The sequence below is a fragment of the Diplotaxodon limnothrissa genome, linkage group LG9 (assembly GCF_057381915.1).
Source record: "Diplotaxodon limnothrissa isolate DT_005_m linkage group LG9, D_limnothrissa_male_GT1.1, whole genome shotgun sequence".
NCBI lineage: Eukaryota > Metazoa > Chordata > Actinopteri > Cichliformes > Cichlidae > Diplotaxodon > Diplotaxodon limnothrissa.
In genome coordinates this window covers 13,527,789-13,546,065 of record NC_140604.1, presented here as the reverse complement: position 1 = coordinate 13,546,065, position 18,277 = coordinate 13,527,789, and the positions used below count along the sequence as shown (strand labels likewise).

The window sequence follows — 18,277 nt, the reverse complement described above, 5'->3', positions numbered from 1 at the left end:
TCGTTGTTTTTTCTCCAGCAGGGGATGCTGAAGTGAATTTTTTTTTCACAAAACGACAAAGTTATCTCCTACGTTACTCTGTGAAGATGCCTGGAAATAATGGTCGAAATGATATAATGTGAAAAACATATACTTGAAGAAAATCTTACAGTACAGTATGACAACTTAAAAATGGCCCAAATATTATCTATCAAAGGAAATTCTCTTCCTCCTGTGTCACACCTGTCCAAATGACCTTGCTCAGTTTCTCAGTGTCTGCTTTAAAGCACTGCAGTCAGATTTAGACAAACGTAATCTAAAGCAGAATTGTATCCTAGACATTATACTGAGTCAGTAACATGCTCCACATTAAAATGAAAAAGGCATTTCTATAGCTTACCTCTTCAGCACCAGAGCAAAAGAACCCAGGCTAAGTCCAAGGCCAGACCAAGGCTACCATCCACAATTATCCAGTCAGAGAAAATATTCAGAGTAAACCATAACAGAAACATTTTTCTGCACTATGTAGTCCTGCCACACACACCACACAGTGTCAGTGAAATATTATAGAAGTATTTTGGGTTCTTTTTATTCTTTGTCATTCACAAATTTTCTGGTTGGACAGTTGAACTCTGTGTTAAGAAGTTGATTACATGAATACTGTGAGCAGTTTCTGATTAACTTGTTCCTCAGTGTGTCACAAAAAAAGTATTTCAGACATTCAGATGAAGGGTGTGATTATCGTCACAGTGAATATGCTAAGCTGCTGTAAGCAGCAAACCAGCTGGGTCAGATGTCATGTGACGTCATGTAGATGTATTTACTCACAAACACTCAGATCGTGTACCATGAAACAGCAGGACAATGGCTGGGATCAAGTGTGTCGTGTTTTTGGTGGTCCTGACTTTTCAGTGGACTTTTGTAAAAGCAGGTGAGTAAAAGCTTCACTGCATTTATTACTTGAATCTATTGTGAATACAAATCACAGTTATGATGTTTACAAACCAAATATAGGAGGTACTGAAGAGAGAGACTGAGTCAAACTTAAAGCTCAGGTATAAATCTCAGAAATTACAGGTACAGCAAGAAACCTCTTTTTTAATGTGATCATTATTCAGTGAAGTAGGAATATGGTTCACACAATGTTTGACTGCACAATAGTGAGTTTAATTTAATTAAACATACACAAAGATGAGTTTATAATCAAAGGAAAACTGAAGTATTTACAACTTTCTGTACGGTAACAGGAGTCAAACTGTGACTGCAAGATATCCCAATGAATTGTGTTTACATGGTTATTGTGAAGTAAATCTGTTCTTAAACTTTAGAGACCTTTAAAGGATTGTAAGACAACCTGTTAGGATGGATTCCTGCATGAATATTTCTTGTTGACGAGTCAGCAAACAGCTGTCACTCTGAGGTTTGAAATCTCTGACAACATACTTCAGTGTACTACTGTGTTGTCTCTCCTTACCTCAAATAAGTCTTTTCTTTTTTCATTTTCATGTTTCTGTACATAACTTTATTTAAACATTTTTATGTCTCGTGTTATGTTATTTTGTCTCAATCTGGAAGTCTTTAAAACATGCATATTACTAGTCTATGTATCAGTTTGTTATTGATAGTATAGTATAATAGCGCTACAAATAAATTACTTTTTCTCATTTCCTGTTTTACTCTTTCTGCAGCATCCTCTGGTATATGGATATGGTGTTTACATCTTAGGGAAGCTCTTTCTTTTCTTTTTTTTTAATCTTTCTTTGATGATAAACTGAGGGGCAGCCCAAAACATTAGTATGACATGACTAACATGAAGCTAGAAAATGATCAAAATGGCCAGAATGTTCATTCTCCCTGATGCTGCCATCACTCAGTATCTCTAAATCTATCACTACGACCGTCTTACTCGGTTTGCCCACTACTACTATGTCTGGTTGGTTAGCCGCCACCCTTTTATCCATCTGTATCTGGAAGTCCCTCTGATCTTAGCTCGGTCTTTCTTAACCACCCTAGGGTCGGTGTAACATTTGTACCTCCAGGGCATACGTGGCACAGATGTTCCTGGACACTCTGCTGGCCACTTGGTCATAGCAGTCCACGTATGCCTGCTTGCTAGCATTTTGCACCCTGCTGTAGGCGCTGGGTTGGAGACGGAATGAAACTGAACACATTCAGCGTGTGGGAGTGGAGGCAACAATGTCAAAAACGATTTATCATGAAATGTGAATAAGGTTTATACATTGTTTGGATGCACAGAAGCAAAATTGTTCTTAGTGGCACTTTTTAAAAAAATAAAAATAAAACAAATTTAAATATATCCACCTTTTACTCTAACTTTATCTGTAAAGTTTAAGAAAATCACATGTCAGGATAAACGTCAAAATAACTGCTTCATTTGGTTGGATAAATTATAGCAAATCAAAGTGTATGTAACTACAAGGTATAACAATTATCTCGTTATACATGATTTTATTTCTCATAATGTTAAAGATTTGAAAACATGCAGATGTGACAAATTTATGTTTGAGGTGTGTGGTCATCAGTAATTATTATTGTGTATATTTTTAGATTCTCATTTATCAGATGTAGTTTTGTTAAATTCTGCTCTCATGGTAGCAGTGTCCTATTTTCATAACCTTGTACTTCAGGTCTTCAGGTGTTTAAGCCTGAATGGAGTCTGTTAGAGTTCTTTTGTAATAACTGAAAAATTCATCCACACAGTCGTCTTTGATATGAATGATATATGACTTTATAGGAAGGCCCTGTTTTGAAAACATTTTTCCTTCATTAGTGAAAAATTATTATTTAAACAATTTTTCATTTGTACTCTAGATAATTATATTATAATATATTATAATTAATAATTTACATTAACATGAATTTATATGTCAGCAAATGTATTTCTGTAATTCTGAGATTCAGGTCAAAGTTCAGGAAACTTCTTTTAAATCTAATGAGCAAGTTTAGAAAGAGCTTCCTGATAGTTTAACAGTTTGTGGTGCAGACCGAGACTACATTCCAGTCGAGCAGCTGTGTTTTATTATTTCTCGTTTTCTTCTCTTGATACAGTACAATACAAAAAAAATAAACAAACACAAAGTAATAATAATAAGGGAACCGTGACTGACACAGAAAGAATGTGACAGAGGATCAGACAGACAGGGTAAAAAGTAAAATATATAAACTGGAACCTAAAACTCTACAAACACATAACAGCCTCAGTAGAATAATAAAAAAATAAAATTCATCCAAATTGAACTAAAAGAATCAAAACTTCTAACTCTATAATGAAGGAAAACCCAAACAGAAACAACTCAAGTACACAAACACAAAACCTCTGATTCATGACTTTGATCATGTGTCTCTACCTGTTGTTGCAGATACTGAGGTGTCCTGCATTTTCATGGAGAGATGCATGTTGCCATGCAGCTATGGTGGCAGAGATGTAGTCATCCACTGGCATCAGGTATCAGCAGGAGACATTACTGTCCACTCATTCTACCACAACAAAGATCAGCTGGAACATCAGAACCAGCGCTTCAGAGGCAGGACATCACTGTTCAACGACCAGATCTCCACAGGAAACGCCTCACTGCAGCTGACAAAGGTGGAGGTTCGAGATGAAGGCAAATACAAGTGCTACACCAGCACCATCGATGGAAACAAGGAGTCATTTATCAACCTAAAGATAGATGGTAAGAGACAAAAACTATACATTTATTCAAGAAATTCAGTGTTGAACTGACAGCGGAAACCAACAATCCTTTATTAACCTAAAGATACATTGTAAATTGTAAATACATACACAGTGCAATTATTCAAGAAATTTGTGTTCTCTGTAGTGCGGTTTTGTTTTTTGGTATTTGTTTATTAGAAAATGTCTATATTTTGTGTCTATTGCTACTTTGTGCCAGAATATTTACACTTTTATTCACAGAATTTTTCAACTGAAACTATGAATAACATGCTGTGTGTACTTGTACAGTTGTTAGTTTGAATTGTGATTAGAATATGAGGATGTGATTTTTATTTATTCAAGGCTGAGTGGTCAAGAATTGCTCCAAGATGAAATACATGCAGCAAAACGGCAAATCGCCACTAAACAGTCGCAATGTTAAATATTCAGACTGAATATTTAACATTCAGTTTCGTATTGTCCCTGTCTTGTCATGCGTACAATATAAAGTGCCTTGAGGCGACTGTTGTTGTGATTTGGCGCTATATAAGTAAAGTTGAATTGAACTGAAAAGCTAGTAAATTGTTGAGTTTGAGTTTATATTCATATTTACATTCGAACATCATAAAAATTAATATTTATTAGAGCTTTTCTTTTTTTATCCTGGTAGCTTCAAAAATGTGTGGGAAAAGCAACCATGATAATAAATCTTTCTGTTGTGGAACATGGATTAATATAATAAAAAAAAGCTTTCACACAGCATGAAAAGATCTGCTGCTCACAAAAAGCTGATTCAAAACACCTCATAGAACTTCCACAGATACAAAAAATGAAATCCTTGTTCCTGTTAAACTTGGTCCATATGTGAACATAAAACATGTGTTTTTTTCTGCTTTTGCAGCTCCGATCCAAAAAGTCAGCATTCAGCAGGTAGGAAACATCATCACCTGCAGCTCAGAGGACATCTACCCTAAACCTGAACTCACCTGGTCCACCAGTCCTTCATCCAACGTAACTTCCAAGAACATCACAGTCCAGCCGACTGAGCGGCTTCTCTACAACATCAGCAGTTCTTTGATCCCTTCGAGCAGTGATAGGGATCTAAAGTACAGCTGCACCATCAGCACTCGCAGAAACAGGAAGGAACTAACAGTTACAAACAAATGTAAGGAGTGATGAAGGTAACTAAGTGGAAATTTACATGTTAATTCAGTACATATAGAATTTCCATTTTACATCAGCAATAGTTATTGCTGAGACTGATCAGTGAGACTGATCGAGACTACAGCTGCACCATCAGCACTCGCAGAAACGGAGAGAAGGCAACTTTATTTAAACCAAGTAAGGATGTAAAGTCGTTAATACTTACAATACACATTTACAACACTATTTTATGACATCTTCAGCTACAATTTTCTATATAACTTAAAAAGTATGATCTAATAAAATATGATGCATGTTGGATTCAACTAAAAATATTAAAATTATATTACACAATTTAATAATTAATCAGTTTTAGTTTTATTAGTTCCTAAAAAGTCCAATTTGGAGTCATTTTCCAAACCGAGGGGTGAAGCTGCAACAATGTGGTCAAGTAAATGTTATCTATAGATCCCAGGACCATGGATTGGTCTCAACATGTTTAAAATATGCTTAGTTCATTCATATACATCTACATGTACATATGTTTTTGCTGAGGTCTTTTTGTAGGAACTTTAGTCAGTATTTGTTGTTCCCACTGAGGCATTATGGTGGTGGGGTGGGTACTTCCACTTTATGCAGGAGGGTTCTGGGTTTGAATCTGAAGCTTGTCTGAGGATTTTGAGGAGGCAGTTTTCTTTCATGTTTGAAGCAAATTAAGATATAAGGGGACATCCTGTCAGTGACCAGAGAAGACAGCTTTTCACCTTACACATCTGATAAACATACTTCACATACATAAAGTACAGCTGAGGTCCATGGAGACCATAAGAATGTTTTACAGTGAGATGAAAACTTAATTTTTTTCAAATTATTATAAGTTGCTATTAATGTCATCTAAGGAAGAAAATTGATTAGTATTAATATCTTTACAAAGTGACAGTTAATTTGCATTTAGTGTAAACCCTTTCTTTAACACCGCTTGCAGTTTTTGTCCAACAGGCAGTCCAAGTCTATTCGCCATCTTTTGATTCTGATATTAGTTTTAATTAACTCCAAGTAAAATTATTTGTCTCGTATTTATATGATGATACTAGTCTGGGTCATTTTGACCCCAATTTATAATAATTGAAACGGATCTCTCCAGTACGGTCTGCTGCAGGTCCTACATTATTCGCCTGAAACATATTAGCAGGCTTTTTTTTTTTATTTTAGTAAAGAGGAGTAGTAGCTCTACTGTGAGTCTTCCCAAATAACCAAGTTCTACAACTTGCTTCTAAGGCTGACACTGGACCCACTTCAGAGCAAACTAATTTCCACTGATTTTATTCATAATCATAGACCTTAGATCTGTACACAGAGGTGGTGCCCATAGCTGCAGATAGGAACATATATTGGCCTGTAAATTGAAACTTGGTTGTAACAGCAGCCAGAAAGACACATATACAAACAAATAGTACACAGGACACAGAACAGAAACATACACATTTTTTTCTTACATATTTACATATGGGCAATGGTTACTCTAAACAGAGTACTGTACAGTTATTAAATTAAATAAAAATAACTACAGATAAGAGGCAAACCAGGTTGTAGTGTGAATCAGTTGATTAAATTATTGCAGTTACAGCGCTGATGTAAACATCGATGATTGTTGGGAGCAGTTTTGATTGTACAGTCTGACAGCTGCAGGGAGGAAGGACCTGCTGATACGCTCCTTCATGCATCTGTAGCAGCCTGTCACTGAAGCAGCTCTGCAGTTCAGCAACATTTAAATGCATGGGGTGGGAGACTCTGTCCATCAGAGATGTTATTTTGGCCAGAGTCCTTCTGTCTCTGTTACGTTCCCCTAAAAGGGTCCAGGCGGTGAGGGGGAAGTAACAAAAAGTGTCCGGGTCAGAAAGAGGAGTCAAGGAGGCAGAAGGGTTAAATTAAATAGTTTTATTAAAGTAGCTCAACTAAAAGAGACGGACAAGCCGCTATCACCATTTAAGGAAACAAACAAAACTCAAACGTTAGCCAATAAAGTACAAAGTAAGTCAAAAAGAAAGCAGCTCACTAGATACAAACACAGACACGCAGCTCACTAGCTGTAACCACACTAATGGCACTCTGGCCCAGAGCTCACCTTTCCCTGGGCTTAGATCTCCTTGATTACTGATGAGAGTCAGCTGCACAAAAGGGAAAGGTGGCACCTCAGGCAGAAGAGGTAGTGGGACACGCCCACACAGGCACCTTCAGGAGGAGGCCCTGCTGGGCCGTAACAGTCTCCCACTACCTGCACTGGGTCCAGTCCAGTGTCCATTTATATGAACAAATCTAGAGTTGTACTAAAAACAACTAAAGATAAGCACATACTAGAGACAGTGGTAGCACACACATTTACCCCCTGTCCTGTGTTGCTCAGGACATGCTGGAATGTGACAGGAAAAGCAAACAGTTGTTACCTTACTGTCTCTGTCTTTAAACTGAAGAGATTTTTTTCTTTTTTAAAGATCCACCAAATGACAGTTCTCAGAGTCTGCATCCAAACCAGCTGAGAGCCACCATAGGAGGGATCATTGGAGGACTTTTTGTTATAGCAGTATTAGCAGTATTAGCAGCAGTCCTGTGGTGGATGAAAATAACAGGGTAAAACTGAGTTCTGCCTTTATTAGAACTGTTTGGGTTTTTTTGCATGTTTGTACTAATATTGTTGTTTTTCTAAATACAGATGTATCACCAGCTCTCCATACTAACCAAGAGTAAGTAAATGAAATGCATCGTAATGAACTACAACACTGCACAAATGACAGTTTATAAAACAACATATTAAAGGACAGAATTGTCATCATAAAATTAAAACTTTTTTTTTCACCATCAGAATAAAGTTGAACAACATTCAGGATATGAAAACACTGAACTCAATCAAAGCAGAATTAAACAGAACATCAAATTAAGAAAATGTTGATTGATGTGATGACTTCTTTTTGTCTGTACCAGTGAGGTTTCTGCAATAATGAACATGAGTTTTCATTTCAACCAACACATCTGACACCAACAAAGCAGCTTCCAGTGAACAGTGAACTGCCTCTGTCAAGTAACAATTACAGTTAAGACAGGTGGAAACAAAAAACTTCCCTATCCTATGTTCTGGACATAAAGGAATAAATGATGGCCAGAAGGTTTCAATGAATTCCAGAGCAAACACATTTTATCTCCCAGCAACTAAGAACGGAACAGTTACAATTTCTTTGTGATCTCAGGGAAGCAAAAACAGACCAGCATTAAGTTAGAAGCTAAAATCATTTTGGCTGTCAGCTCAGCAAAGCTGGAAGTTTAACAGATGAACAACTACAGAAGAAAACCTTCACATCTGTGATGTGGAGCTGTTACTGGGACACACTGTCGCTGAGGAACAAGAACACTGAAAGCATGCTTCACATTTTCTACACTGCAAACAAAGATTTTTTTTACTAGCAGACTCCGTCTCTTGAAGTACAGCATGTTTTTCTCTCTCCTCCTCAGAGCAGACTTACTGTTAATTTTATAATATAACCTAAATATTTTAATATCCATCCCTGCTGTTTCCGGGATTGTGGAGCTTGGAGTCTTTGACAAACTGAATGATAAAAAAGAAGGAAAAATGTTGAAATGTGGAAAGAAAAACTTGAGTTTAGTTTAGTTATATATTTTTTTAACTATAGTGCAAAGAAATAAATATAGAGTAAAATGTATTCATGTCAAGTTGGGGCCGACTGCATATATTGTTTTTTTTTGTTAGTTTTTTTTACCTTTACACTTTGTATAAACTATAGTTTGTTGCTTATGAAATCCATGAAGTGCTACAGAGAAAATTAAATTGTATTTATTTAATGAACACATTTTGAACTCTTAAAAAATAATAACAAAAAAGAAACACAAATAAAAAGCTGAACTTAAATTGTCCATGTAGCAAACAAAAACTGTGGTGAGCAGTCATCCTTATATCGCCTTTGGGCTTTCGGAGCCTGTAGCAGAGCCTTGACCTGAATTTAAAAAATACATTGGAAAAAAAGCACTATGTCACTAAACAATGAAAAATAAATATTTTGAAAACAGCTGCATAAATATGTATTTTACCTGGTTAATGGGACTTAATGGGACTGCAAATCGGGGCTGTACAAAGTCACTTTCATCTGCGCTGGATTGCATGCTGTTGTCTGTGAGGTGTGAGCGGTGTTTGTTTCATGGTAAAGAATAGATGCTCACATATGTATGTGGATCTGAAGCTCGACATGACTCCAAATGCATATTTCTTCATGTTTATGTGTTGAGGATGGCGTCCCATGTTTCAAACACAAGTTTGTCCGGTCTTGGAAAGATCTCAGTATCACTCCATTTGTCATTCTGACACAATTTTCTGACACAAAACTACAACACAAAGAAGAAAAACTTCAATTAAATACTTATAACTTATTTTCCCTAGCCACGCGGCATTTTAACCAACCTTTTCTGTAGCTCTATAGATTAAAAAATAAATCCAATTCTGTTCATTAAATTTTCTGAACCTTTCACTGTGTCCTCCACTTGAGTCCTCAGTCATATCAGAATCAGATTAAATGACATGGGTTACAGTTGCTCCAAGACAGTAACAGTAACAGACTAAATGTCATGGTTCTGGGTCGTGTGATCCAGTGTTTTTGTGTTTCATTGTATTTTGATATTCATTGTTTATGGTTTGGTTCATTTAGTCTTTGTTAGCTCCTAGGTTGCCTAGTTACAGTTCTTGTTTCCTTATGACTCCTTTGTGCCATCCCCCCCGTGTTAAGTTTCCTGTTCGCCATGTTAAGTCTACGTCTGTTAATCTGTCATGTTTTATGTCCACGTTTTCTATGTTATAAAGCTTGAGTCATGTCTGTGTCTCTGTGCCTGCCCTGGTCCCACGTCCCTGTGTTCCCTCTGCTCTCATATCGTGGCCTGTGCTTGTGTGTGTCTGTCGTACTTCCTGTGTTGCGTTGAAGGTACGTCTTGTGTCAGTATATTCACTTTCGTGTCCTCCCTGTCTTGTCATGTATAATTGTCCTCAGCTGTGTTCCCCTTGTGCTCCAATGTCTCTCATTACCCTCTGTGTATTTGTGTCAGAGTCTCCATCTGTTCCATGTCGCATCATCTCAAAGTGTTGTGTGCGTTTCCTTGTGGTTTCCCTGTGTCTCTAGCTTTGGTTCATCCCTTTTTGGTTTTGTTTTGCATCGCCCTTTGCCTTTAATAACATTTTGAAGTGGGGAAACCAAGAGGTAGAAGCAGCATTGTAAAACATGCTGGAACATAAATTTTAGTCTATGGAAGAGGGACTGAGTTACCCTAAGAAGAGATTCAGATTGTTTGTTTTTGTTGGGTGTTTTTTTTTTTTTTTGTTGCATGGTTTTAGGATTGTCTAATAAACATCTAATAAACAAACAAAATAAAAGACAAAAGTAGCCTGATATCAGACAAAACTGAAGTAAACATGAGAGAGCAGTAACTCATGCCTGTATGTGAGTTGAGTTGGTATTTTATCACACGATGAAGCATAGAGACTAAGAGCCTCATTCCTGTTTGTTCCAATTTATTTTCAATACGTGGTTCTTGATTTTTTGTCTTTTCCTTTGCATAAATAAAGACATCTTCCCAGGGTTTAGGGTTCAGCTATGGCTAAAACTGTGCAATTTGGTTCATAAAATACACTACTAGGCATGAAAGTAGCTGTGCTTGAAAATGAAAAGAAAGGGGTTGACAGAGTTTAGAGGCAGGATCTGTGACCTGCTATATTTGTCCAGCAGTATTCTGCTAATGCATGCTGAAATTATCTAAAATCTCCTGTTTGACAATGACAAAAAATAAATGCTATGCAAAAATGCTCACCCCACTAACATCCAACTCCATCTGATTCCATGACGTCTGGATAACAACTGTTTACTAACAGTAGATGTAGCCACTGTGACATCACTTATTTACTAATGAAGTCCAGTTTTGGGCCCAATAAAAGAAATGTATGTAATATGTGTCAGGGTTCCTGGGTCAGTGACCCAGTGTTTTCAGTTTGTTCAGGTTCAGTTTATTTTGTCACTCGTTCTCATTTCCTGTTGTTCTGTTCATGTTACTTCCATGTACTTCGGCATAATAAACACCATTATCCTGCACCGTGAGTCCAGCGTTTGGGTCATGTCTTCCTCTCCTCCACGCACACCCTGACAAGATGAAATATCAGAAGGTGACAGTCTTACTTAAACTTTTATGTATTCATCCATCTTTAGTTGTGAAGAGATGATTCCAGTATACTTATAGTGGTTATGTGACATACCCAGGTCCTGTTCAGCACCAGGGCAAGTGAACCTTGGCCAAGTCCAAGACTAACATCACGTCCACAGTTCTACAATCAGAGAAAATATTTAGACTCTCAGTAAACCATGACTGGATAACCATGACCCCCCCCCCCCCCCCCCCCCCCCCCCCAATAATCAGACCCAGCCAAAATACCCCCCCCCCCCCCACTCCTCCCCGATAAAGTTATGAATTATCTTGCATAAAAAGGTTGTTGATTTTCTTCACTCAGTTATTACCAGCAAAATGGTTGCATGTTTAGCCATTTGAGACTTTACTCAGATTATTTATTTATTTAAACAGAGATCTTGACCCCCAATGTTCAGCACAAAGTTACGCCCAAGTACCTCAGACAGTGTCACTGATTCTTATTCATCCAAACATTTTTTTCTGGTTGGGCAGTTGAACTCTGTGTTAAGAGATTAAGTAATACTGTGAGCAGTTTATGATTAACTTGCTCCTCAGTGTGTCACAAAAAAGTATTTCAGACATTCAGATGAAGGGTGTGATTTTATCGCATTGAGTACACTAACCTAGCACAAGTTACAAACAAGCTGGGTCAGATGTCATGTGACATCATGTAGTATTTACTCACCTTTTAAACGCTCAGATAGTGTACCATGAAACACAGCAGGATAATGGCTGGGATCAAGTGTGTCGTGTTTCTGTTGGTCCTGACTTTTCAGTGGACTTTTATAAGAGGAGGTGAGTAGAAAATTCATTGCACATATTATCTTAATCTATTTTAAATACAAATCACAGTTATGATGTTTACAAACCAAATATAGGAGGTACTGGATAGAGCGACTGAGTCAAACTTAGAAGCTTCCAAAGCAGAAAGCTCAGGTATAAACCTCAGAAATTACAGGTACGACAAGAAACCTCTTTTTCTTTTAATCCAGTCATTATGCAGTGAAGTAGGAATATGGTTTAAACAACATTTGAGTGTATAATAGTGAGTTTGTCCTCTATACCAACAGTGAGGATTTAATTAAACCGATGTGGAAGCAGATTTATTTTCTCATGTATTAATCACATATTTTAATCATAATCATATCACATTGGTGATAGTAATGAAACTTTCTCACTTAGTTGTATGCATGTGCACTTGTAATGGGAGACGTTAAACAGATAGTGAGACTGTTTATCAGGGATGTAAATCCTCACGTGACGGCCAAGCAGAAAACAAGGTCATAATTCTCTGTGAGGGAGAAGGCTTTAAGGATGGGGCTGAAGGGGCCAACATGTAAGAGTTTGTGGAATGTTCTTTGTCTGTGTCTCTGTGTATAAAGGTGCAAGGGCGGTGGCGGCAGTTCAGAGATCACCCTAGTTTTTGCAGTGTGGAGAGAATATCCTAATATCTTAATATCTTAATTGTGGTTGACATAGTTATTGTGAAATAAATCTGTCCTTAAACTTTTGAGGATTGCAAGAGAACCTGTTAGGGTGGATTCTTGCACACCTCCTAAGTGAAATCTTAGAATATCTTCTTGTTGATGAGTCAGGAGACAGCTGGTAGCAGAGCTTGTAGGACAACCAGCTGTCACTGTTTGAGGTTTGACATTTCTGACAACATACTTCAGTTTGCTACTGTGTTGTGTTTTCTTATTTCAAAGATTTCTTGTTTTATTTTCATGTTTCTTTGCATAACTTTATTTAAAATATGTTTTTATGTTTCGGTGTGGAAACCTTTAAAACATGCATGTATCAGGTATCTTTGTTATTGATCATATTTAGCAGTTGTTCCAAATTTACACTAATTTAATAATGACACCATTAAATTCTATTTTACCAGATTTACTTTGGATTTGCTCTGAACAGCACTACAAATAAGTAACTTTGTGCTCATTTCGTGTTTCACCAAACTCTTCTGTAGCATCGACTGGTATGTGGACATGGTGTGTGCATCTTAGCCAAACTCTCTCTAAAAATCTTATTTTTTATCTTACTTTGACAATGAATTGAGGGGCAGCACAAAAATTTACTATGAGATAAATAATCCAAGAATAATATGAATAACATGAAGCCAGAAAATGACCAAAATGGTCAGAATTTTCTTTCTTCCTGATATTGTTATCACTCAGATCACTTGATCTTGTGTTTAGAGCTTGTCCCTGCTAAAGCTGCTAAGAGCTTAGATTTTGGGCAGTGATCCTCCCCAAGACAGATAACTGGTTTCAGCAGATCCCAGGAACAACATCCGAGATTTCTGTGCAGAAATCCTAGGAAAAGTAAACATACTCTGCGGGACCCTGAAGCTCCCAGGCCTCCAGTAGAGGACTTGAGCTTGGAGGATAAAGGCTACCCACAGGTCGAGTGTTTTTTTTTGTTTGTTTGTTTGTTTGTTTTTTGTAGCTATATAATAGATATTACTTTAACTTTATTTACAAAGTTTCAAAAATTACCCTGTCAGGTTAAGTGTCAAAATAACTGCTTTATTCGTTGGGATAAATTATATTGAATCAAACATTATATATAACTCATATTACACATGATTTTATTTCTCATAACGTTGAAGGCTTCAAAACATGCATATCTGGCAAATGTTTGAGGTGTGTGGTCATCATTAATCGTTATTGTGTATATTTTTAGTTTCTCATTTATCAGCTGTAAATTAGTTCAATTCTGCTCTCAGTGTCCTTTATTTTCATAACCTTGTACTTCAGGTTTTCAGGTGTTTAAGCCTGAATGAAGTCTGTTAGAGTTATTTTGTAAAAACTGCAAAAATTCATCCACACTGACTTCTTTGATGTGAATGATATATGGACTTTATAGGTAGGCCCTGTTTTGAATACATTTTTCCTTCACCAGTGAAAAACCTTTATTTATACACATTTTGGTGTAACTCTAGATAACTATGTTATAATATAAAACACTAAAAAAACAATGATGTAAAACTGGGATTAAAAAGTTAAAAATATAAAAATGGAACCCATAACTCGATTACTAATAATCAGCCTCACTAGAATAATAAAACATAAAAGTATTAATATAAATATAAATATTAATTCAAATTAAATTAAAACAATCTAAACTTCCAACACCATAATAAAGGAAACCTAATAAGAAACAAACTCAGATACACAAACACAAAACCTCTGATTCATGACTTTGATTATGTGTCTCTACCTGTTGTTGCAGATACTGAAGTCTCCTGCATTTTCATGGAGAGATGCTTGTTGCCATGCAGCTATGATGGCACTGCTGTAGTCATCCACTGGCATCAGGTATCAGCAGGAGACCTTAATGTCCACTCATTCTACAATAACCAAGACCAGCTCAAACTCCAGAGTGAGCGCTTCAGAGGCAGGACGTCACTGTTCAACGACCAGATCTCCGCAGGAAACGCCTCACTGCAGCTGACAAAGGTGGAGGTTCGAGACGAAGGCAAATACAAGTGCTACACCAGCACTGACGGAGAAAGTCAGAAATCATTCATTAACCTTAAGATACGTGGTAAGAGACATACAATTTATTCATTCAATAAATTTGTCTCCTCTGTTAGTATCCTTTTTTTCTGTTTTTATTTACTGCAAATGTGTCACAGTAATACTTATACTTTTGTACACAGATTTTTCAATGAAAGGTTGATTCAAAATGCTTCACAGAACTTTAATAGGTTTAAAAAAATATTAAATCTAAATCTTTGTTGTTGTAACACTTGATCATATTTCTGTATAAACACGTGTCACACCATTTGTTTAAAAATTGATGAAGTAGACCTAAAATATGTGAACATAACACCTGCTCCCTTTCTTTCTCTTGCAGCTCCTGTCCGTAAAGTCAACATTCAGCAGGTAGGAAACATCATCACCTGCAGCTCAGAGGGGATCTACCCTGAGCCTGAACTCGCCTGGTCCACCAGCTCTTCATCCAACAGTACTTCTAACACCACCACCACAGTCCGGCAGACTGAACGGCTTCTTTACAACATCAGCAGTTCTTTGATTGTTTCAGACAGTGGGACCGATCAAGACTACAGCTGCACCATCAGCACTCACAGAAACAGAAAGAGAGCAACTTTATTTAAACCAGGTAAGGATGTAAAAAAAAAAAGAGTTTGTTTTTTATTAAAGACATATTATCCAATAAACTATGATGATGTTAAATTAACCTAAAAAAAGTATTAAAATGATATTAGAAATAATAATCAGTTCATCAGTTTAACCAGTTATAAATGTTCAAGTTAGTGTCATTTTACCAAAGGAGCGTGACAATATGGTCAAGTAAATTTTATAATTTAAACTCTATGGATCTAGGTCTTTAGGATAGGAAAACCACCAAATCTAGCTTCTCAAACCTTTGCAAAGATGATCCCAAAAAGGACCAGTGATGGTGTTGTGTTTGTTTTATTCTGGGCAAACTGGACGTTAGTTTTCTTTCACACCTAAATTTGGTTGATTGGTTGTTTGGACCTCCAATCTCTTGATTGTAAAAGATTGGAGGTCCTGTTGTAAAAGCATGTGTGGTTTTAATATTACATTGGATTTAAAATGTGCTTATCCTGTTCATGTACATCTATGAGTAATGTTTTTTTCTTCAAGTTATGCCTCGTAGTGGGTTGCATGGTGGGCCTTTTTGTATGAACCCAGTGAGTGCCAATTGTTCCTACTAAATGAGACATTATTCTTGTGCACTGGTTGGTACATCCACTTCTTAGCAGGAGAGCTGAAGATGTTAATCGATAGGTTGTGTGAGCTTTCAGGTGTGTGAATAGGTAGTTTTCTTTCACTTTTCAACAAATTCATATGTAAAGGGACATTTTTTTAAAAACCCGAGAAGATAACTTTTCACCTTTCACATTTGAATCCCAGTGTTGTTCACACAAACATACTCAATATACACAGAGTTTCTCTGATGCGTACTGGTTCTGTCCCCAGGCCTAAAATACATTTCATGGCTTAAAAACCTCACTTTGAGGGGGTCCTGCAGGCATCCTATTAAGGTGCCTGTATCACCTTAATTTGATTCCATTCAGTGAAAAGGAGTAGTAGCTCGAAACTGAGCCCCACCCACATTAGCAAGCTCAACACCCCATCTCTAAGGCTGAGTCCAGATGTGCAAAGGAAACTCATATATGTATAATTTTAGTCTGTCAGTCGTTACTCACAGATCAGCCTGTAAATCAACAGCTTTCCTTTCACACAGCTTTCTCCTCACCACAACACACCACTACAGTATTAGCCCTTCACCACTAGTAGCTACTTAGATTGACTCAACATGACCCAGTTTTTAGGGGTTTTCCATTAGGTGGCAGTACCTGGTGTGTTTTCATACCTACTCAGCTGAAGTACCAAACAACTTGAGTTAATGAGAAAATGTGACGTCAACACTGCATGCCACTGACTGGCCAGGCAATGGTTTTACTTAATGAGTTATTATTAGAACTACTCCTTCACAAGAATCAATCATGCTATTTTTGATATCCCACAACAAGCTGTACAAAAACCAACACTGCCATGAGTTGCTTTCTCTGGCTCTCTACCATCAGCCTGAGTCTGACAAAAAGCCAAAGACTGAGTAGCAGATATAACGGGGCTTTGATGCCTCCAATGTTGTTGTCTGTGTGTCGCAAACAAATAACATCACAGGACCTTCAGGCCATCTTGTTACAATGACCCCAACCACACTGATGTGGTACTCAATTGTAAAGGAAAACAACCAAAACTGACGCAAGCCTCTTTGAGTTGATTAGGGAATCATGGAAAAGAGACACATCTCCAGTCTCCCACTTGACACTTCCCACACTTATGAACATAACCCTGAGGTAGTTAAACTCCTCTACTTGGGTTAGAAACTAAACTTCACACTCAACTCAGCCCAATGTGAGGTCACTACCTTAGGACACCAAGCAATGCTCAAAAGCAAAAAACAGAGATAAGATCCTGAGTCCACATATTTACTTCACTTTGAGATTCCATAAAATTATTAATTACTATATTTGACAAGGGACAGCCCTGGTGGAGTAAGAATAAATAAGTCTGACAAACAAAACTACGTACAGTTGTAGAGGGACCAAAAACAAAAGAAAACTAAAGCTACGCACATACTACAAGTAGTGATAGCACACAAATTTGCCTCATGTTTGCTCAGGGCAGGAGGAGCAACAGCTGGTACTTTGCTGTCTTGCATTTTTTTCTAACGCATTATAAATACAGAAAATGGTGAAATCGGGAAAAAATATGTGAGACTAAAATGTACTTGAGTTAGCACAAAAAAATAGAAAAAATATTAAAATATTGAAAAAAAAATTCAATACAATTTTGCTGTGTGGCTACTGTGTAAAAAAATAAAGGGGGCGGGGGATGTTGCACATTAATAATACTTATAATCCAGATGACAAAGTTATCCAAAGTGTTTACTTATAATCAGTGTTTCTGTTTCATTTTTTCAGCTTCTGTTTGTTGGTCAAACACTGAAACAACAATCCTCTGCCCTCCCTCTGATACTTCCTTCTCATACCTCATTTGGAGATTCAACCACAGTCAGTCCATTGTGACCAGGAGTGGGGCTGACATCTCCTACACAGTCTATGCAGGGTGGGAGCAGCACGTGAAGCATGTCTCAGAGTCGGGCAGCCTCACATTACGGGACCTTACTGCAGATCATGAGGGGATATACACCTGTGAACTCAGTGATGCTGAGGAGACGAAAGTGTCTGAGAATGAAATAAGGATGATGCCAACAGACGGAGGTGAGGTACCATAAGTTTGATTTTCAAAAACTGTCTGCAAGTTAATTTAGTCAATTTAATGTAAAGCTGCATAAAACTGAAGAGTTTTTTTTTAAAATATCAAAAAGCAACAAAGAAGAATGATGGGACTCAGAATTCAACCCATCTAGGAGCCATCGCTGCAGCGAGTCTTTGCTTTACAGCATTATTATGCCTGATACTGTACAGCTACTGTACAGCTCCTGTACAAGTACAAAAAAAAAAAGGTAAAATTCAATTCTGATTGAACTTTTTATTTTTAATTTTTAATGTTTGCACTAATAGACTTAGGCAGTTTATAGACCAAACCCTGAGTACAGAAAAGGCATTTCAATGAACTACTGCAAAGTATGAATGACAGCATATGAACTAATACATTAGATCAAACTATTGTTTCCATAATATTACAACATTTTGTTTTTGGGTTTGTTTTTGGTTTTTTTACAAAA

The 18,277-nt window shown here is 37.1% G+C and overlaps 1 protein-coding gene across 1 annotated transcript; it reads left to right on the top strand.

The window, feature by feature from the left end:
• The first annotated feature begins 843 nt into the window (after window positions 1-843).
• LOC146625300 (uncharacterized) lies at window positions 844-17,824 on the top strand. The gene is made up of 5 exons (XM_085362153.1): window positions 844-910; window positions 3,360-3,674; window positions 14,258-14,572; window positions 14,885-15,151; window positions 17,511-17,824. The coding sequence occupies exons 1-5, from the start codon at window positions 844-846 to the stop codon at window positions 17,822-17,824; spliced, it is 1,278 nt and encodes a 425-aa protein (XP_085218279.1).
• Window positions 17,825-18,277: the final 453 nt, after the last annotated feature.